The sequence below is a fragment of the Thamnophis elegans genome, chromosome 13, assembly GCF_009769535.1.
Source record: "Thamnophis elegans isolate rThaEle1 chromosome 13, rThaEle1.pri, whole genome shotgun sequence".
Taxonomy (NCBI): Eukaryota; Metazoa; Chordata; class Lepidosauria; order Squamata; family Colubridae; genus Thamnophis; species Thamnophis elegans.
The window spans coordinates 238,057-257,539 of record NC_045553.1 but is presented as its reverse complement, the minus strand read 5'-3'; the positions used below and the strand labels follow the sequence as shown (position 1 = coordinate 257,539).

The following is a 19,483-nucleotide window of genomic DNA, read 5'->3' as shown; positions in this document are numbered from 1 at the left end:
TCACGTGCGCGGAAGCGGTTCCTGCTGGGGGCGGGGCTGGAAGAGTCGCCCTCCTAGCTGCGCGGCGACGGGTGCCTCGGAGGGACGTTCCTCGCGTTGCGCGCTTCCGCTGCGGCATGTCCGTGGATGGGGGCCGCGCGGGAGGGGCCAGAAGGCGGCGGCGGCGGCGGCGGGGGGCGGCCGAGGACGAGAGGCCCGAGGCGGCGGGCGAGCGGCAGAGGCGGAGGCTGCAGGAGGCGCTGTAAGGAACCTCCCCCCCACCCACACAAAAGAAGAAGAAAGGGGGGGGAGGGAATGGAGCTCCCGTGGAGCTTCCGAAGAGCGGCGCAGTCTATCTGCGGAGGAGAGAGCCCCCGCCCTTCTTAGCGCCGAGTTCCTCCCTCCTTTCTTTGGCAGGTCTGAACTGAAGGACTCCGACTTCTGGGACTGCAGCCGAAGTGAGGCTTCGCTCAGCGGCCAGACGGGAGACCCTCCCGGGGGCAGCGCAGGGCTGGGCAACCGGGAGGGAGGGAGGGGGCCTGGGGGGGGGGAGAGCCGGGGGGGGGGAGGTTCCTGGCCTGCGGACCCATTTTGGCCCCTTCCTTCCCCCAGGAACCATCTTGCGGGCCCTGCGGAGCCCCCCAGCCGCCCAGCAGGAGACCCCTCGGGGGGAAGCGGCCCTGGGGGCTCCCGGGGGCAGAGGAGCAGGGGGGCTGCGCTGCGTCTGCTACGGCCTCGGGAGCTTCTGCTCGTGCGGGAAGGCGCGGCTGCAGCTGGCCTTCCTGCTGCTGCTGCTGGAGGAGCTGAAGGTGGAGCCCGTCGGCTGGGGGGCGGTGGGGGGGGGGAAAGGGCAGGGGAGACCCTGGGGCCAGTCAACACCCCCCCCCCCCGCTGTTGCCCTGCAGATTGCCCCGGAGAGCTGCTTCGTCTTCGACCCCGCCTTTTCCACCCTGGAAACGGAACTGCTGGGCGGCCTCGGCCTCACCGTGCTGCAGCGGAACGAGGTGAAGCGAGGGGGGGATCAGGGGTGGGGAAGCCAACGCGCCTGGCCCCACAGTTGGGGTCCCTTTGCCGAGGTCGGCCCCGCAGTCCTGGCAAGCCCTTTGTTGCCCAGGAGGGGAAACGGAGCATCGAGGGCCCCACCCTCTTCTACATGATCCACTGCGGGAAGGCGCTGTACAACAACCTGCTGTGGAGCAACTGGTCTGCGGAGGCCCTGTCCCAGATGGTGGTCGTGGGGAACAGCTTCCGGGGCTTCGAAGAGAGGTAGGGGGGGCTCCCACTGCCACCTGGACAGGGAGGGCGCCGGTGCAGCCTTTTCAGGCCCCGGCTGAGTTGGTGCCATCCGGGCCTTTGAACCAGCAGACAGTGTGGATTCCTACACTGCAAGGGTGTGAAGGGGCGATTTGAGCAGCCCTTTCCTCGCCCCCCCCCCCTTTGGCTGAAAGCTGCCCGAAGGCTTCCCTGAGTTTTAACACACACACACACCCTTTGTGATATCCCGTCTCTCTCGTCCCCCTCTTGCCATCTTAGGCTGCTGGCCAAAGTCTTCTGGGAGAATTATAGCTACATTGCCAAGGTGGGTCTTCCTCTCTAGCTTGGGTGGGAGGGTCTCGTGGGCCCCCATTTTTAGAGCCCCCCAAAGCCCCCTCGAGACCAGAGCAGAACTTGCAAGCCAGAAACCAGGGCCAGCAAATGATCCTCGGCCGACTGCTGGTGGCCTTGCGTGGGTCAGAGCGGATGGGGAGAGCTGAAGTCCTGGGACTGAGCCCCCCCCCCCCTCTCTCTGTTAGCTCTTCTGGTCGCCAGTGTGCCCAAGCCCCCCCCCCGTGACACCCTCTTGTGCTCACCTGCCCACAGGTGTTGGAGGCAACCCAGGAGGAAGCCCTCCCGCCCCACCTGCAACACCCGGATGTCTTCAACGACACGTCTGTCCACTGCTTCCCTCTGCAGAGACTGAGGGGCCTCCCCCAGGACTGCTGGGCCTGCTGGACGGAGCCCCGTTACTCAGAAGACGCTCAGCTGGAGATCATCAGAAACAAACCCCAATAACATCCCTCCCCCCCCCTGCACAGGGAGGGGGGGGAAGCTGCAGGAAGAGTGTTGGGAGCCCAGCCTGTGGGCATCCAATGTGCCCCACAAGCAGAGGACAGACTCAACTCTTGCTCAGAGCAGGATTTGGGGGGGGGGGGGGGTGTTGTTGATGGGAAAGGATGACCGAAAGTGGCAGCGGAACCTTATATTGACTTTTGTAACCATTAAAAATATCCTCTTGAGCCTTTTATTAACAGCACTTCCTCTTCTCTCCCAACTTTCTTCTTCACTCATTTGCCAAAATAATTGTTTTGGCCCCCACCAAAGGATAGGCGTTTTGAGCCTTTTATCAGACAAGCACCAGAATAAAGCAAGCACTTTATTTACAGATGAAGTCCTCTTGGTCTTACCCAGCCCCTCTCACTCCCACGAGGGGCCGTAAGCACGTTCTGGGACGGGGGGGGGAGGTGGGGCCGCCCTTTGGGCCCCTCCCGCTCACTTGGCCATGTCGATGAGGCTCTGCAGAGACGTGGGCACCCAGGTCTTCTCGCCCTGCACAAAGACCACCCCCCGGTCGATGTAGATGACAATGCGCCCAAAAGTGTAGAGCTGTTTCCCCTCGTGCCGCTTCCCGATGACGGGCATGAAGACGATGTTGTGCTCCTCTGCTTTGGTCTGGATCAGGTCCTTGAAGTTCATGGGCACAGAACTGGCCGCCATGCCAATCCCGCGCTGGGCCATGTTCTCGGCTTCTCGGCGCTCCTGCATGGCTTCGTACTGGAAGTCCTTCCGGCGCTCCGTATGCGTCAGGTAGGCGATGTTCTCCCGCGCGCCGGGCTGCATGTAGCCCCCTATGGAGGGAGGAGAAAGGGGATGAGGGCGCCCGCAGCCCCACCACACGCGCTCTGCCCCCCCCTCCCTGCAACTGGCCAAGGATCCGGCCTTGGAGCCTTCCAGGTAACTGGGAGGAGACGCACCGACGCTGGAGGAGACGGCTCTGTTCATGATGTCCAGGGCTTCGTTGAACTTCTCCTTGATGGAGGGGTGGGCGAGGACCTGGTCGGAAAACATGGACTTCCAGCCCAGGTACCACTTGGTGATCTCCTCGTAATTGGGGTTGTTGCTCAGCCAGGAACAGAGCACCTGTGGGGGGGGGGGGAGAGAAAGGGGACATGCAGCAGCCGCCCACCACAAGCTCCACTGGCTCTGGGGGTCCCTTCCATGCTGCTCCTGCCAGCCCAAAGGCCGGGGAGAGGCTCCTGAGCGAGGGAAGGGCTGCCTTCTGCAGCGGGGCTCAAGATGACCAACCGCTTTAGGGCTCTTGGGGAATGGTGGCGCTTAATCCGGGCCAGAGCCCTTGAGGGACACCCACCTGCAGCCACTTGGGGAAGAAGTGTTTCTCCAGAAGCCCCACCAGGCTGGAGACGGAGATCATCCCTTCCCAATCCATCACCCAGAAGAAGGCGTCCATGTGCTGCTGGTGCGGGTTGATGATCAGCTCGTTGAGACACAGGCCTGTGGGGAGGGGAGGTTGGCCATTAACCGGGCCTCCTGGGGGGGGGGCACAGCAGACCTGCTCCCCCACAAGCGCCTTGGCTCCTTCACAAGCAAACCAACAGGCCAGGCCGGCCGTTTTGATACTTTGCACTTCGTGAAATTAACTTTGCTTAGTTTTGCAAAGCCTGACACTCTTGGGGGGCGGGGGGGACCCCAAAAACTGAACCAGGGAGGGGGAGAGCAAGAACCACCCTGGAGCCGGCCATTGTCCGTCTTCCCCCTTCCTGCCTCAGCTCTAAACCTCCACATGGGCATCAGCCACTCGCGGATAAGCTGCCCTTCATCCGCAGCCCAAACCCTCCCGCCTGAAAGCAACGGCCTTCTTGTGCCAAGGCCAAACACTGGTGGCCGGCCGGAATCTCAGCACCTGGGATTTCAGGGCCAGGCTGCCCGCCGTTTGCGGGGGGGAGGGATATGCACTTTCTCTTCCCTGCTCTCACCCAGTTTGGGCACAATGTTCTTGACCATGAAGGCCTCCCAGGAGCCTGGAGTGAAAACCTCCTTCCAGGGCTGCAGAATCAGCTTGGCCGAGGAGTCGCTGGGGTGCCACTTCTGGAGGGCGCTGGACAGTTTGCTGCGGATGGGCGAGTAAAGGGGTTCGAGCCGGGCCTGCATCAGGGGCAGCCAGGGGTGAATCCACGAGTGGATGGGCACGGTGTCGGTCAGAGGGTTCCAGTTCTCCACCTAAAGCAAGAGAGGCATAGAAGGCGGGGCTGCTGAAGCGGCTTCCCCCCAGCAGCGGCCCAAGGAATTGCCCACCACACACCTCCTTCTGTAGTTTGGGGAAGATCAGCTGGTCAAGAATGTTGTCCAGGATCCACACTGGGATGATGTGCCTCCAACTGTCCAGGAAGTCCACGATCAGGATGCAGTGGCGGGGCTGCCACTGGGCCACAATGTTTCGCACGTACGGCATCCACGTTTCCCACATCAACCTGAGGATCCCAAGCGAGCGGTTCAGGGCCCGAATCCCCCCAACCCACTTGGAGATTCTCCTGGGGAAGAGTCCCTTCCCTGCTGGAGGCTCACCTGTGGAAGGCATCTGAGCCGAGATCCTGTGCGCTGTGGGAGAGCAACTGGTCGTTCTCCAGCAAGGCTTTCCATTTGGCCAGGATCTCCGTGCCGGCTGTGCAGTCCTGCAGAGAGGAAAGAGGGGCATTTGGTGATCCACAATCCTTCCGAAGCTCGCTTGGAGCTGCACCCGAAGGCCCCACGGAAGCCCCACCTTGAGGGGATCCCAGTTCTTGAAGTGGTCCTTGACCAGAGGGAAGACGATGGCCACGGCCAGGTCCACGCGGTCCGACATCTGGTACTCTTCGTAGTACTTGTCCTGGAGGGTCTCAAATACCTTGACGCACTCGGGCAGAGTCAGGGGGTCCTCACAGTTGGGCTGCATCCGCCTCTCGCACTCTTCCACCAGCTGCAGCACCTCGCTGAGGTTACGGATGTCGGTCTCCTCCTGCAGAAGCACCTTCTCCATCTTCTCGATCTCGTGGCTCAGGTTGACCACCATGTCCCGCTCGTATTGCAGCTGCCGGTCGTTCTGGATGATCTCCTGCTCCGTCAGGTCGATCAGTAGCTGCAGATTGTGCTCCAGCTCTGGCAGGGAGAAGGTTGGCGTCCTGGCGTCCTTGCCCAAGGCGGGCAGCTGCTGCTGGGGACCATCTTCCGGGATGTTGTGCTTCTGGCTGATCTGACTGTAGCTGTAGTAAACCTTCTGCTCCCGGCCCGTCATGTCAATCACCTTCCAAAAGAGGGCAAGAGGGGCGGCATCAACATATAAACAAACTTAGGCTGTTGCTGACATCCATTCCACCCTCGGAGCCCCAGGGAAGCAGCAGGAGATGTATTAAGGACTGCAAGCTCATTCCATGGCAGATACCCCGCTGCTGTTTTTCCTGGATGGAGCAGAACTGCTTAGCCCCCCCCCCCCGCTTCCTCCTCCCATCTTGCTGCCACCTCCCAGCTCACCTTGACCTGCGCCAGCTCCTTCTGAGGGGCAGACAGCTGCTTGCCTGCCCTGCCCTTGGCTTTCAGCTCCTCCACTGTCTTGTAGGTATACTTGGGCTTTTTCTTGCCCCCGCTGGGGTCCTTCCGCCACTGGCTGAGTTCCTTTTGGAATTCCTGAGGGGAGAGGAGGAGTGTCAAAAAACAGAGGCAAGCAGGGCGCAATTCACAAGGCACCCATTTTTTATTGACCAAGCAGGAGGTTGCATGTGATGGGTGTGTGTGTATGTGGTTGTTGTTCCCCCAAATAGGTGGTTTCCCAGCAGCCGGTCTCTTGCAGACTTTGCTGGAGAACAGAGGCAGATTGGATCATGCTAACCCTGCCTCAAGACTGAAACGGCTGGCATGAACCACTCGGGCTCAGGAAAAACAGTTTGCCACACAGAAGCCCAGGAAGTCATTGCCCTCCTTGTTTTGCTACACAGTCCGGAGGGGGGGGGGGGAGCTTTCTCCCACACCGGCCTCAACGTGGCAAAGGAGAACCTGGGGCCGTACCTCTTCCTCCTCTTCATCAGAGTCGGCAATGGGGAAATCTTGCAAGGACTGTGTGGTTCGCTCCGAGCCGTATGCCCCAATGGCTGCCTTTCCTTTCCTCTGCTTGGCCTCAATGGGGTTGATGATACCTAGGAAAGGTCTTCAGGGTTAGCGAAAGGGAGGAGATCTTCCTGCAGAGGCCAATGGAGGCACCCTCACTGGAGGATGTCAAGAAGATATTGGACAGCTGACCAGGAGGCCTCCGGGGTCCCCTCCAGCCCTGTCTTTTGGGTTACGAGTTTTATAAATGGCTAACTTTGGGATGACCGTGGATGAGAGCCCGGTGCTCAGGGAAGCAATGGGGATGCAAAAGGGGCAGTGAGGCCACGCTGGGCCGAGGCAAAAGAGGGCGAGGGGGGAGCCGGCCCTACCTTGGGCGTTCTTCCCCAGGCCTCGGCCGGGCACGTAGCCCATCTTCTGCAGGAGCTTCTGCCCGATGCCCTTGGTGTGCCTCTCCCAGCTGCCGATGTCAGTGAAGGACTTGCTGCCGCCCAGGAAGCCCTTCTGGCTGGGCCTGAAGTTGCCGCCCTGCAGGGGAGGGGGAGGGTGAGCCCCGGGGAGGGAGGGAGGGAGGGAGGGAGGGGGGCGCCCCTTCCTCCCCCCCCCCGCGCCCCTCCTCACCGTCCTGAGCTTCCTGGGCAGCGCCTCCTTGGGGGGCTCCTCCGCCCGCGCCCCGCCCTCCCCCTCCTCCTCCGAGTCCTCCTCGGCGCCTTCCTCCGCTGCCGCCGCCGCCGCCGCCCCCTTCCTCAGCCCGGCGCTGATGAAGCTCACGGGGGCCGAGTAGTCCCGGGACCTGCGGGGGAGAAGGAGGGGGAGGGGGGAGGGAGGGGGGGTCACGGGGGTGTTCAGGGAGGGGGGCTCCGAGCCCGCCCTCCCCTCCGCGCCCGCGCACCGCTTCCCGCCGAAGCTGGGCCTCTCCTCGTCCGAGTCGCGCTCGGCCCAGAGGCCGTAGATGGCCTCCTCCTTGGTCTGCCGGTGCCGGTGCCGGTTGGGGTTGAACTCGTTCTGCAGGTCCCACTCGCTGATCTCGAAGCGCTCCATCTCCACGCCCTCCTCCTCCGCCTCCGCCGCCTCCCCGCCGCCGCGCCCGTAGAGGTACGAGAGCGACATGGCGACCGCGGGAGCCGCCAACCGTAACGTCGGGACCGCGGATCGGAGCCGCCGCCGCCGCACACCACTTCCGCTCGCCCTCCGGAGGCTTCCTTCCGGTGCTCAGGGAAGCCTCTGCGCCTGCGCGATAGGTGGCCGCTCTCTTCCCCCGTCTCGCTGGCGTGGCGCGCCGTGGGGCGTGGCGAGGGATGCCCGGGAGGGGCGAAAGCTTGCGCGTGCGTGGAGCGTCGCTCTTGCTTTGCCTCGGGGAGCCCCGCCCCCCCGGTTTCCCGGGGAGGCTTTTGGGCAGCCGATGCGGAGTCCCCGCTGGCGCCGCCTGGAAGCCTCCCGCTGCCCCGACGGAGGGACGGAAGAGGGTTCGGCCTTGCGGCTGGGAGGGACCGACGCCGAGCAGTCACCGGGCGGGAGCAGGGGAGGAATCGGGGCCGTGGAGGTGGCAGCGCTGGGCTCCTAACAGCGGGCTGAGAAATCAACCAGCCGCTTAAGTGGGAAATCTCGGTTCGCGCGTCCTTCGGGGCGAAGGGGACCGACTTGCAAGAGCAGATTGAAGGGAAACCCGATGGGGGGAACGGAGAACCCGACCTCGGGCAGAGAGCGGGACAAGGAGAAATAAGGGCGGCGGGGGAGCCCGAGCCAGAGCTGGCGGCTGCAAGGAAGCGACCCGCCGGCTCCTGCGGGGAGGAGGATCAGGCAGACTCTGGTGGGGGAAACTAACGGGGCTTTGCTAAACGGCCGCCTCCCATCCCAGGAAGCCCCGTCCAGACTTTGTCCTAATCCTCCATCCCCCCCCCCCTTTCTTTCTGCCCCGGGCTTTACAAGCCCCCTCCAGCTTTTAAGCAGGCCAAATATTAATGGCAAAAACGGGGGTGGGGGTGGGGGAGTGGAAGTGGCAGGCAGCGCCATCAAATATTCACCTGCTTCCTGCCCAGGGATGTCAGGAGAGCCTGTTAGGGTGGCAAGGGGCTCCCCTCGAGCTCCCAGCAGCTCAGAAGACCCGAGCAGAAAGGGCAGCTGTGGGGGGTGAAAGATCCAGGAGCCTTAAGCGGAGTCTTGCCATTGCCAAGAAGGTAACCAGACCCCCCCACCACCCTCCCCCCCCACCAGCACTCTCTCTCGTTTCCCCTTTGGAATGGTGCAGGTTAACTTACTTCTCCTTTTCCCCCTCCCTTGGGGAAACAATCCCTACACAAATCAGCTATCAAAAAAGCTGCAACCTTCACAGGCCCTGCAGTGCCTCAGCTGAGCCTGCCTTTCAAGGAAAGGCAGCTCCCTTCCTCCCAAACAACCACAAACCGATAGGATGCATCCACAAAACCCAGCTGCAGCTTTGCACGGTCCATGCGTGGGCTCTGGGGTCATCCAAGGGGGCAGCCTTGTGCTGCTCCTCTGGGATTATGTGGAGGCCACAGTGGTTGGCTCTGGCTTCATCAGTCACGTGGCGGCTTGATCATCGGAGGGAGCCTCTTTCGAACAAAGCAGCTGGCCATGGTTTGGGGCTCTGCAATCCCACCTCACTTGGGGTCGCATGTTTCCTATTTCGTAAGAAAATGCCAAGAAAACTATGGGAACATTCCCATTCCAGGGACTATCAAATACTTAACAATTGATATTTTAAAAGTATTAACTCGGTGAAAACAGGGTTTAACTGTTCTCTCACAAGAACAGAATCTGAAAGAGAGAATCTCATGTATATATTTCGGAATTAATAAATAAATCTCTTTAATTTGGTAAATTACTGAGGAGAGAGAATTAAAGAAGTGCCAGTAAGGCTGAAAGCGCTCTAAAGAGGATATATAAACAGCTAGTTGAGGTCTGCAAATTAGAGAACAAAAATTACAAGATGGTTTTAATACAGAGCCTGAAAAATGTGTTCCACAAACAAGTATCAAATTTCCCCCAATGTTCTTTATGGTTCCCTTTTTATGACGGCAGAGCAATGTCCAAACTTGGTACATGACTTCTTTCCCAGAACTGGAAAGTCCAAACTTGACAAATTAATGGCAAAATGAAACGTATTTCACAGACAGCATTGATTTGGCAATATCGGTAGCAAGCAATATGCTTGGATAAAAAGACTTCCACTGTTTGCAAATTTTCTTCTCTTCAGAAAAGGGGGGAGCAATTTGCACCTAAATGGAAGCAAGGGGAAGAAAGCAGAATTACTCCTGGAGACCGTCAGGGGGGTCTTCAAGCAAGCTAAACCGGGGTTTCCTCCTTTGCTGAGAATTCAGGGCTGAGGGGATGATGCCGTGGAGAGCACCGGGGCATCTTCTCTGCAGCCCCACCTGAGTTGGAGACGAGACCTGCTGGGACACGCCAAGACGTACCTGGAAATCGTTGGGTTGGTCAGTGAAAAGCAGTCGTATTCAGAGTCCCCTGCAAAGATCAAACAGAAAGGGAGGGTCAGCGGCTTCTGAGCTGGGCAATTCCATTTTTGCACTGGTTGGAGTTTCTAGTTTTCCAAACAGGTCCAGATAGGAACAAAGTTGGTCAAAATATTTTAAGGGATGCATACTATTGAATTAGTTATTTCAGGCTGCAGGAAATTCATAAATCTGAAAGTAGTTTAAACTCTAGGAATTATGCATGTCAGGAGATGCCTTTGCAACAGTCAGAGAAGGAGGACAGGGCAGAGCCACCATCAAGAGAAGGTGGCTAACAGGACCCTCTCAACGGGGCAGCATTTCAAAGATGGGAACGTGCCTGTTTTGGAATCCTCCTTATCCTTTCCCTTGAAAATTACCCAGCCCCAGAATGGAAAGGTATTTGGGGGAGGGACGCCAGTAGGCCCCAGGGAATTATGCCTTGCTGAATTAGGAGCACTTCTGCAGCCTGAGGAGAGGAGGACGGAGGCGGAGAAACTGACCTGAAGGTGCCCCTTCAGATTGGCGGGTGTTTTGAAGTCCCCATTCAGGACCTGGAAAAGAGGCGCACAGAGTCAGCCGGGTCAGCAGAATTGGGCCCTGCGGCCCTTTGCTCAGCCAGGCGATCAGCATCTCGCTCTTGAGTAGGTGGCCCTCCCCGTCCCTCTTTCAGCCAGAAGGACGCCTGGGAGGCGGGGAGGGGCCGATAAAAACCCGGCCAAAGGCGCCAAGCAGGCCAGGGACTCTGCAGCACTCACCCGGTGGGTGTTGTTGATCACCATGGGGTCCGGGCTGCCGTAGTTGGGAGGGTTTGCATAGGGGTCGTAGCCCAGCCTGGCCAGCATGGGGGCAATCTGAGCCATCTCCTGCACCACGTCCTCCGGAATGTGTCCCAGCCACTTGGTCAAGGCCTCCATGTTCACGGGCTTGATCACCTGGTCCGTGGATCGCTCGATCCTGTGCAGAGACCAGAAACGTGTGTGCGTGTTGCACTGGGCCTTCCTTCGGATCAAGTCCAGCCGGAGGACTTGCAAGCTAAATCTGAAAGAACCTGGGAAGTTTAACGGCAGAACTGTCTCCCCTCCCACCTGAAAACCTTTGGGGGAGCGCCCTGGTTGGCACCCCAACCTTCACGGGAATCCCAGGCCCTGAATTAGAACCGGCCCCAGCCCAACCACGGGGTGACCCCCGGCTGGCCCCTTACTTGGACAGGGAGACCCCGCCTGGCTTCCCAATCAGCTCCTCGTGGTGCAGGACAGCGTCGCTCCAGGCGATGCCCAGAAAGTCCATGATGGCCCGCATGGATTTCTGGGGGTGCAGAACCAGCTGCTCGTAGTAGACGGGGAGGCAGCGCAGCCGCCCGATGGCCAGGCACTGGGAATACATCACCTCGATCGCTTTGTTCCACTTGCCCAGGCAGTCCCGGTAGCTCCGGAGGTCGAAGCCAGCGATGGTGACCTTCCTGGTGATCATGGAGTGGACGGAGGCCCGCCCGTCGCGCACCATCAGCAGGAACTTGGAGTTGGGGAAGAGGTGGGAGAGGTAAATGGAGGACTTGAGCGTGAAGGGGTCCTTGTTGCAGAGGTAGCGGGCCGGCTCCCCGTGTTTGGCGATCACCTCCAGGATGAAGGCCTGCATGGCCGCATCCAGCACCTGGTCCGTTACCCCGGCTTCGTCCAGGCGCATCTTTTCTCGCCCGGATCGGGACCAGGCTTGGCGCATGGCCAGCACCCGTGGGATGATGCGTGTCTCTTCCCCACAGCGCACCTCGGGGTGCGCGTCCAGCATGGCTCGCATGAGGGTGGTCCCGCTCCGAGGAACCCCACCGATGAAGATGAGCGGCATCTCCTTACTGTAGCGATACTCGACCCGGTTAGAGTCCAGCATCACCAGCTCCTCGCTCTCGGGACGCATGAGGGCCCGGCTGAGGCCCTGGCCCAGCATCTGCTGGCACTGCAGCATCTGCTGGCCCAGGTGGACGGAGACCATCAGGGCAATGGCGAAGCCCACCCCCATCAGCACCCGTCTCACGGTCAGCCGCATCCTCGCCTCCTCCACATGGGACCAGCGGTTGCGCCACCTTCAACATCTGGACACTGCAGGGACAACAACAGAGGGTGGCTTAGGCCTTTGCCATGTCTGAGCCCCCTCTTGGGCGGAACCCACCCTGTGGGCGGAGCCCCCCATCTGCTTGCATGAAGGAGGGCATAGGGGAGCCCCACTGCCTTGCCCTGTTCCCCTCGTCCCCCACAGCTCTCCAGCAAGGCTTCCTTGAAAAGGGTCTTGTGCCAGGATTGCTGGGGTGGGAGCAGTCCATACTGCAATTGCTGGGGAGGGCACCCAAGACCAGCACTCTGCCCAATTTCACCAAGCCTCCACCTGCTCTCCTTCCCTTCCCGCTGGCCTTCCAGAGACGATGGGCCTCTGGTTGTTAATTTTAATTTAATTTTTAAATTTGTATTGTAAATATCAGTTGGGGTTTTTTTTGATACTTCATTTAATGTCCCTTTTAATTTTTGTAATATGCGTTTCCTTTTATGTTGTACGCCGCCCTGAGTCCTTGGGAGAAGGGCGGCATATAAATCCAATAAACCTAACCTTTTACCTGTTTCTGGCAGCTTTTGAAGGCGATAAAACGGGAATGGCACAAAGCAGGGGCCAGAGTGGGGTGGGGGGGTGGGAATTGCAGGCAGGGCCATCAGATATTCACCCCCCCCCCCCCCGGCTGAGAGATGTCCGGCCTCTGCTATGCTGACAAGGGGCTCACCTTCGCTGGAAGAGGTCATTTTCCTGCTTGCTCGTTGCTCCCTCTCAGCCCAACAGCCAACCGTTAAAAGGAGGGGAATCCAGCCTGGGGAAGGAAAGGCCAGTCAGTCGAATACTCTGCAGGGGCCGCATCCTGCATCGGAGCTTCCCGGCTCGGGTCCCCGGGCAGCTTCCTCAAGGGCAGAAGCCGCCCCTGGTGCTGCCGGTCGCCCGGTGGGATCAGCTGGGCTTAAAGCTGCATTCCAGATCCAGCTGGAGGGGCCTTAATGCAGCAGCCTCTTTCGGGGACAAAGACCGAGCCTGTTGCCACGACAACAGACAGGCGGCCATGCTCCACCAAGCCAGGCAGCCCCTCGGAGACGCCTCCCCCTGATCAAGGCCAGGTACACACTCGATGCTCACACGCATGCACAAAGGCCTCGGGTGGCCTAGATAAAAGGTTGCACAATCAAGATCCGAGAGAAGGCGGCTGCTCGTTCCTTTGCTGCATTGGGTAAACAGGAAACCTCTGTGCCACAGCATCCCAGGGACTCTTCCGTTCAGCCGCCCGCTCAGGGGACCCCGGGGGTACCAACTGCACCCCGGGGGGGGGGGCGTTGAAGGGGGGAGGGTCTGTCAGGAGGAACGTGCCGGACAGAGTCAGATCAGAGGCTTCTGGGTGACGTGTAACACTCAAAATGTTAACCTCACCTTGCAACATTTAAGGAACCAAGCATGGATGGACAGTTTGCGTTCCCCAGGAGTAACGGATCATGTTTATCCAGCGTCTGAAGCATATGGGCAACATAGAACTCTAACACTGAGCAACTGGCATCCCAAGGTTGCTTTGGCTCCTCGGACTGCCGTTTCGGACTCTCAGACCAGCTGGCCGAACGTCCGGCTTGTGTTCGGACTCCCAGGCCCCCTGGGACAAGCGGAAAGTTCCCTCCCCCACCCGGTCCGTAAAAGGCCGCCTGGGGAAGAGAAAGAGGGGGCCAGCCTGGGACCTTGATGGACCCCTCAAGTGCAGCACCAGTTTCCCAGAGTCCTGCACAGCCAGTGCCACTTGAGGTGGCCGGAGGGGGTCTGCCCACAAAATGAAACAGCTGGGATGCTTTGGGAACCGCCTCCTACCAGGATGCAGCCCCCCGTCCCCGTCCCCACCGCCCAGCGCTCCTGGCAGGAAAAGCCCAGAGGGAGGGGACACCTTTGGCCCTTGGTGGGCAGGCAGGCTTCATCGGGCGACTGACTGCAAAAGCAGCTCAGCCTGGGCCGGGTGTTTGTGTGTCTCCTGGCCTCCCTCCCCTAATGGGAATCTCTTCAGCTCAGCCCACAGTTCCCCAGTTCCAGCAAAAAGAGAGGCTCCCCTCCTGGATTTCCAACTGGCCAGAAAGTCGTGAGGCTTCTAGAACCATCGATTCGGTTGCTAGGGGACTGGTGAGCCACACAGCTGGCTGCACCACAATGATTCAGGCCGGTGGTTGCTCAGCCCCCCAGGCCTGCCCCAAAGCCTCAGGGAGGGCATTTCCAGTTTGCTCCTTAAGTGCTGGAAGGAGCCTGGGCGTGGCACAGTGCGTGGGGCAGATGGGGGGGGGGGGGGAGAAATATTTTGAAATGTGGGCTCTAGGGCACCCCTCCCCCCATCCAGGACTGGAGGGAGTCTGGGGGTTCGGCTCTCTCTGTTCCAAGGGAGCTGCCTGCCCAGTGGATCCCAGGGTCAGTAGCATTTGCTAAGAGCTCCCACAGCCCTTAAACAGACGGGGTGCCCACTCGGCTGAGTTGAAAAGCTTTAGGGGGAGGGAAGGAGAGATGCTGTCCTGCTGGGGAGCCCTGCCCTCCCCTCTTGGCCCTTTGGAAGGGGGGAAAGGGGCTCGGGAGGAGGCCTGGGGGGGCAGCCCTGGCGAGCCCCCAGAGAAGTAGAGGCAAGGAGGGGGATGTCGTGAAGACGGGCTCTCCCTCCTCCTGCAACAGGAAATCAAGAGCCACAGGCCTGGAGCAGCGGAGGAAGAGCGCATGAGAGTTTCCTGTGCCACTTCCGAAAGCAGCCGTGTGGGCTTTGCAGTTTTTTCAGTTCGACTCAGCCTTCCCTGAAACGGGCCGCTCCTCCTGCAAAGGCCCCCCAGGGCTGTGGCTCTTTTCAGAGGGGCAGAAGAGGGAGAAGGGCCTGGGCAGCCCCTTCCGCACCTTGGCACCTGTGGCCGGGGCAGCAGAAGGGTCTCATCCACTCCTGAAGGACTGAAGCCCCCGGAAACCCCTCTCTAGGGTGGGTCACCTGCAGGGCTTTTGGCCTGTTCTGAAGGACAGAAATCTCTCTGGACACCCAATAGACGTTGTTTCCTTCCACGCTGGGCTGACCAGGGGTGGCAGGAGAGAAGAGCAGGGACCCCTGACCCCCAACCCTCCAAGCCCCACAAGGCCAAATCTCCCAGGGACCTCAAGTCAGCTGGGGTGGGTGGGGGGGGGGAAGGCCGGCTCCATTCCAATGCCCAAAAGCCGTTTCTGGAGCTCTCCTTCGAAGGAAAGCAGGTCCCGGTTGATGGGGGAGAGGGGAGATTTGTCCTGTGGAAGGCGGACCCACCGGAGGGAGCCTCCAGAGTCAGGAGCACTCTACCCCTGGGCCTTGGGGTAATCCCAGTCGGAGGGTCAGGGCCTCCTTTCCCAAGGAGAGCTCAGGATGCGGGGCGGGGGTCCCCCAGCCACAGCCCAACTGCCCGAGCGGCCTTCCCGAGGGGCGGGGGGGGTAAGTCAGCTGGGTCGGGGAGGCATCCGAGGCCGAAGCGGGGAAGCGGCCGAGAGCCTCGAAGCGAGCACAGCGGCTGACCGACGGCGTCGGGGCAAAGGCTTTGCCGGAGCCGAGCGCCTCCGGGCCGTTGTCCGGGGAGAAGCGGGGCTCCCAGAGGGCGCCAGCTGGCAGGGGGCGAGGGCGGCCTCGGCTGCCGCGGAGGAGGGGGCGCGTGGGCTGCGGAGCGCCGTGGCTACTCACCGCTCGGAGTCCCCTTCGGCCAGGGAGAGCGCGGGCAGCCCTGTGGCGGCTTCGCTCCTCCCGCTGTCCGGCCGGCGCCGAGAGACGTCACGCGCACGGAGGAGGAGGAGGAGGAAGGCGGGCCGCCCCGCGGGGCCTCTCGGAGCAGCGGGAGACCGGGCTGGCCCTCTGCAACGGCTGCCTGAGTCCGCCTGGCTGCCGCGAGGCTCTTGGGGTCCCGCCGGCCTCCGTGCCAGGCTCACCTTTCCGCGGGAAGCCCAGCAAGGCGGCCGGCTAGGAAAGGAGGGGGGGGCGCGGCGCGGCGGGAGACGTCGCTGGGCTGGGCCGTCCAGCGGCTCGGGCGCCTCCGGCTCTTCTGCTCAGGGCGGGGAAGGGGCGGCTCCGAGCGCCCGTCCCGGGGAACGAGGCCACCGGGAACGCGGAAGAAGCGCGCAGCTTCCACGGGGGCCGTTTATTCTCGGGCGGAGAAGGCAGCGGGCTAAAGAGCCCCCCCCCCCCCCCCCGTGCGCAGATCCTCCACGCCGCGCTCCCTTCCAGCGCCGAAGCCCCAGGAAGGCGGCGAGGAGGCGCCTCCCACGATCGGGGCCCCGAACTCCCTGGCTGAAGCCCCCCGGAGAGCCGCCCGCCGCTCCGCCCGCCCTCCGCAGAACGCGACACCTGGACTCTGGGCAAGGTGGGCTTCAGAGGGAAGGGACGAACTACAGTTCCCACAATGCCCCGCATGCAGCCCCGAATGTGGTTGGGGCGCCAATCGGGTGGGCGAGGGCCGGAGGACGCCCTCCTCCCCTCCGCGCTGCCGCCGAAGCATCATGGGAGTTGAAGTCCGAGCTCCGTGCCTCCCGGCTGAAGGTCACAAGCGTGTCTGGACTGCGACCCCCGCCGCGATGCGCAAGGTGCTCTCGGGGTGACCCCCGCCCTGCCCTGCCCACGCGAGAAGCTGCAGCCCGTGCTGCGCCCCATCCCTCCCGCCTTTCCTCGGCTCTCCGCCTTCCTCTTCTCACCCGCTCCGGAAAGAGCCCCTTCGCGGGTGGCATCGCAGCCGGGACCCTCCACGCACCGCCCGGGACGCTGTCGCCCCTCCTGGACCCCGGGAAGCCGAAGCGCCCCGGCTGTTCAGAGCCGGACTTGGAGCCCCCGGTGGTCAATGCCCTCCGGCGGGCGCTGGCGGTCTCGGGGCCGTAGCGAGTTTCCTTCGGAGGCTGCCTGGCTCTTCCCGGGGAGGCTCCCTTCTCACTGCGGCCCTGGAAGGAAAGGCCGCCGAGCAGGCACTTCGGGCACCAGGTGGCGACTTCAGCAAGGAAACGCCTCGCCTGGCTCAGCTGAGCAGCCGACCTCCTCTGCTGCGGCCCCCGCGTTGCCCGGTTGGGGCGCGGGCAGGATGGTCCCGGGCTTGGCGAGGGGGCGCTGTCGCCCAACAAACCGTTTATTGGCCTCCGTTTGTTCCCCAAGACCCGGACCCCCCTCCCGCGCCCCCCCCGTGTTGCTGCTGCTGCTGCTGCTTCCCGCCAGTTGCCCCCACATGCAACGCCCCTCCCAGGCATCACCTAATGCAGGAAGAAGGTTTGGGAGGTAAGGTGGGCTCGGAGGCTGCGCTGCCCCAGGCACCTGGCAACCTTTTCTGGGCCCAGCCTGGCTTCCCCTGCAGGTGCTGGGCAAAAGACCTGGTTTCCTGGGCATCTCCTCCCACTGAGGCCACCTTCCCTCTCTGTCCCTTGGAATGTTCTTTTGGGAGGATTCTGGCCTCCTGGCAGGTTGTGGCTACAATCTGGTTCTGTGGAAGCTCTTAAAGCAAAGCTTGGCAAATGAAAACTGGCTTGCAACCCCAGGAAAGAAGAGGGAAGACTGTCTCAACTGGTCCTCCTCTGACGGCTCCGGGCAGCCTCTCCAGAGCCAGGAGAGACGGAGGGGCTGCCCTGTCTGAAGACCAACTGAGGCAGCCTGAGAAACCACATCAATGATCCACCAGTGCCCAAGGGGCCACTCTCCCAAGGCCCATGGAGGGGGGGGGGTTGCCTGAGCTGCAGTTCACCCACAATAACTAGGGGCCAGCCTGGCTCTCAACCCCCAGCCTATGCCCATCCTCTTCCTCGGCCCTCGTCATCGGCTCATGAATGCCCCCTCCGCCAGCCAGCTGGTCATAATGAGATGCTAACTGGATTTTCTGTAATATTGGGTCAGGGAAGGCCAGGAAGTAAGGCTGCAGTCAGCGTATTGTTATTATCAATCAATAACCTATTTATTTTCCAACACTCCTATTAACCTTGGCCAGCCAATCACCATTTCAATTTGAAAAGGCTTTGCAGGACACTCTGCAAAGTCAGTCTGTGGAAGCAGCGGGCCTGATCCTGAGGGTGGCATGTGTGCCCGGAGCCCTCTGCGTGGGGAGGGGCAATTCATATCCCTTAAGTCTCCTGACTTTGCTGGGAGGAAGCAGAAAATCCTCTTTGCAACTTGTGTGGTCCAGGGTGTGTGTGTGTGTGTGTGTGTGTGTGTGCGCGTCTCCCCTTGGGTCAGTCCGGCCCTCTGTCCCTCCACAAAACTGACCAGCCCCCCCCCTCTGTCCTCAGCCTCCGGAATCCCAGGAGGACGGAAGCAGGTGGGCTCCGTCCTCCTAAGAGCCCTGGGGGGTGGGCTAGCCGGGTGAGGGGTCAGGGTCTCCGACCTCCTTGGAATCCTCTGGCTGGGCTGTCCTTTCCAAGGGGGAGGCAGATTGGCTGTGACCTGCTTCAAATCAAGTCACTGATTTGATCTATTTTGACACTTCAAATTGATCCAGAAAATTGTTTTGATTTGATTTTCCAACTCAATGCAGGGGGAAAAAAGAGGCTTTTTGTGCATGTGATTTGATTTGATTTAACAATTTGACTCAATTCAGAGATTTGATCGAATTGGCTTCAAATTGAATCTCTGGATTAAACCTTGGCCCAGCCCCATCAATGCCCATTTTTACAATTATTACTGATTCTGTACATAAGGGAACGTTTTTAAACGTATTAGCTAGCGGCGTTTCTGATTTCACGTTCTGGATGGTGAGATGATGTTCATCCCAAGGCCTGGGGAGTGGGCTCCTCTGGCATGTGCCCCTTCCCCTGGACCCCAGGGAAGTAGGTGAGCCCTAGCCCCAACCACCACCCCCCCCCCCAGTCCTCCCTTTGCCCCATAAACACAATTCCTTTTATCTCGGTATCTCTCTGGCCGGTTTGCTCTTTGATTTAAGCTGCATCCCTCCCCTCCCTCTTGTTTCCATCAGGCCTGACGCTCCCTATCTCCCGCCATTTATCTCCCCTCCAGTCTCTCCTCTCATTTCTTTGGCCCTGATCAATATGCTGGTTGGCCGGCCGGCCGCGTGGAGGTTGCAGCCCCCCCCCCCTACCCCCCCTCCCCCCAGGCGGCTGTAGTTTTTCTTGTGCGGAAACGTTTTTCTCCTTAAGCTTCCATCTCCACTTGTTCTTTTTCTCATTAGGGCTTTGCAGTATTTCTTCCAGGGCTGTTTTCCAGCTGCTCTCCGGGTCTCTGGCCATTCTCAAGAACAAGACTTTTAAAAGTTCCAGTTAGCTCAAGAGGACTCTGGAGCCTCTTCGGTGGAGATGGGGAGGAGTAAAGAGCCTGACATTCTGATTTTCCAGGGGGGGGGGGGAAAGGGGAGACCCTGGCATCCTTCCCAGCCACTTTTTTTTCCTCAGGCAAAAATAGGCCATGCAGAAAATTATTTTTTTATTCCTTTCGGTTTGTTTGCTTTTTCTCCCCAAATAATAAATTTAGAGAGACAAACAGCTTAGAGCTTTGTTGAACAAGGTTAGGTCCCCCCCCCCTACAAACAAGAGAGGCATTCCGGGTTGTTTAAGCCTTCAGGTGCAGGAAATCCTCTTCCTCTGCTTCACGCGTGTTCGTTCATGCAGCAGATTTGGGGATGAGGATCCGGTCTGGTGCTGGGCTGAAGCCACTGGCAAGTCCTTCCGTGGGCCCGGACCCTTCCCGCTCCACCGCCTGGGCCCTTCTGGCAGAAAGCAGCCGCCTCCAGTTCTGGCCCGGCTGCAGAGGCCTCCAGATGTGGACAAGCCCCTCTTCTGTGCTTCGGGAGGGGGGAGGGAGAGAGGGAGAAGCCCCTCAGCTGTTGATGAAATCCAATCTCACCTCCAGCCTGATTATGATAATTTGCAATGCGCCCGAG

At 60.5% G+C, this 19,483-nt stretch overlaps 3 protein-coding genes across 5 annotated transcripts; 1 reads left to right on the top strand and 2 right to left on the bottom strand.

The window, feature by feature from the left end:
- Positions 1 to 30: 30 nt before the first annotated feature.
- On the top strand, positions 31 to 2,399 carry SRRD (SRR1 domain containing). 2 transcript variants are annotated; one of them, XM_032229771.1, is made up of 7 exons: positions 31 to 241; positions 397 to 437; positions 592 to 788; positions 885 to 983; positions 1,094 to 1,245; positions 1,513 to 1,558; positions 1,840 to 2,399. In XM_032229771.1, exons 1-7 carry the CDS (start codon positions 117 to 119, stop codon positions 2,029 to 2,031), a joined length of 852 nt encoding a protein of 283 aa, XP_032085662.1. In that variant the 5' UTR covers positions 31 to 116; the 3' UTR covers positions 2,032 to 2,399. The 2 variants fall into 2 exon arrangements, with proteins under 2 accessions (XP_032085662.1, XP_032085663.1); XM_032229772.1 differs by having other exon boundaries at positions 592 to 983.
- Positions 2,380 to 7,314, bottom strand: TFIP11 (tuftelin interacting protein 11). Its single transcript, XM_032229759.1, has 12 exons — positions 7,004 to 7,314; positions 6,733 to 6,904; positions 6,483 to 6,639; positions 6,073 to 6,200; positions 5,542 to 5,694; positions 4,796 to 5,314; positions 4,600 to 4,706; positions 4,337 to 4,505; positions 4,011 to 4,254; positions 3,386 to 3,528; positions 2,991 to 3,156; positions 2,380 to 2,864 (listed from the first exon to the last, which is right to left on the bottom strand). The coding sequence occupies exons 1-12, from the start codon at positions 7,219 to 7,221 to the stop codon at positions 2,509 to 2,511; spliced, it is 2,532 nt and encodes an 843-aa protein (XP_032085650.1). The 5' UTR covers positions 7,222 to 7,314; the 3' UTR covers positions 2,380 to 2,508.
- Positions 7,315 to 8,909: 1,595 nt separating this feature from the next.
- TPST2 (tyrosylprotein sulfotransferase 2) lies at positions 8,910 to 17,620 on the bottom strand. 2 transcript variants are annotated; one of them, XM_032229767.1, is made up of 7 exons: positions 16,314 to 17,620; positions 12,352 to 12,435; positions 10,789 to 11,680; positions 10,343 to 10,541; positions 10,088 to 10,138; positions 9,549 to 9,597; positions 8,910 to 9,350 (listed from the first exon to the last, which is right to left on the bottom strand). In XM_032229767.1, exons 3-6 carry the CDS (start codon positions 11,625 to 11,627, stop codon positions 9,568 to 9,570), a joined length of 1,119 nt encoding a protein of 372 aa, XP_032085658.1. In that variant the 5' UTR covers positions 11,628 to 11,680; positions 12,352 to 12,435; positions 16,314 to 17,620; the 3' UTR covers positions 8,910 to 9,350; positions 9,549 to 9,567. The 2 variants fall into 2 exon arrangements, with proteins under 2 accessions (XP_032085658.1, XP_032085657.1); XM_032229766.1 differs by lacking the exon at positions 16,314 to 17,620 and adding an exon at positions 15,313 to 15,415.
- Between the last annotated feature and the right edge of the window lie 1,863 nt (positions 17,621 to 19,483).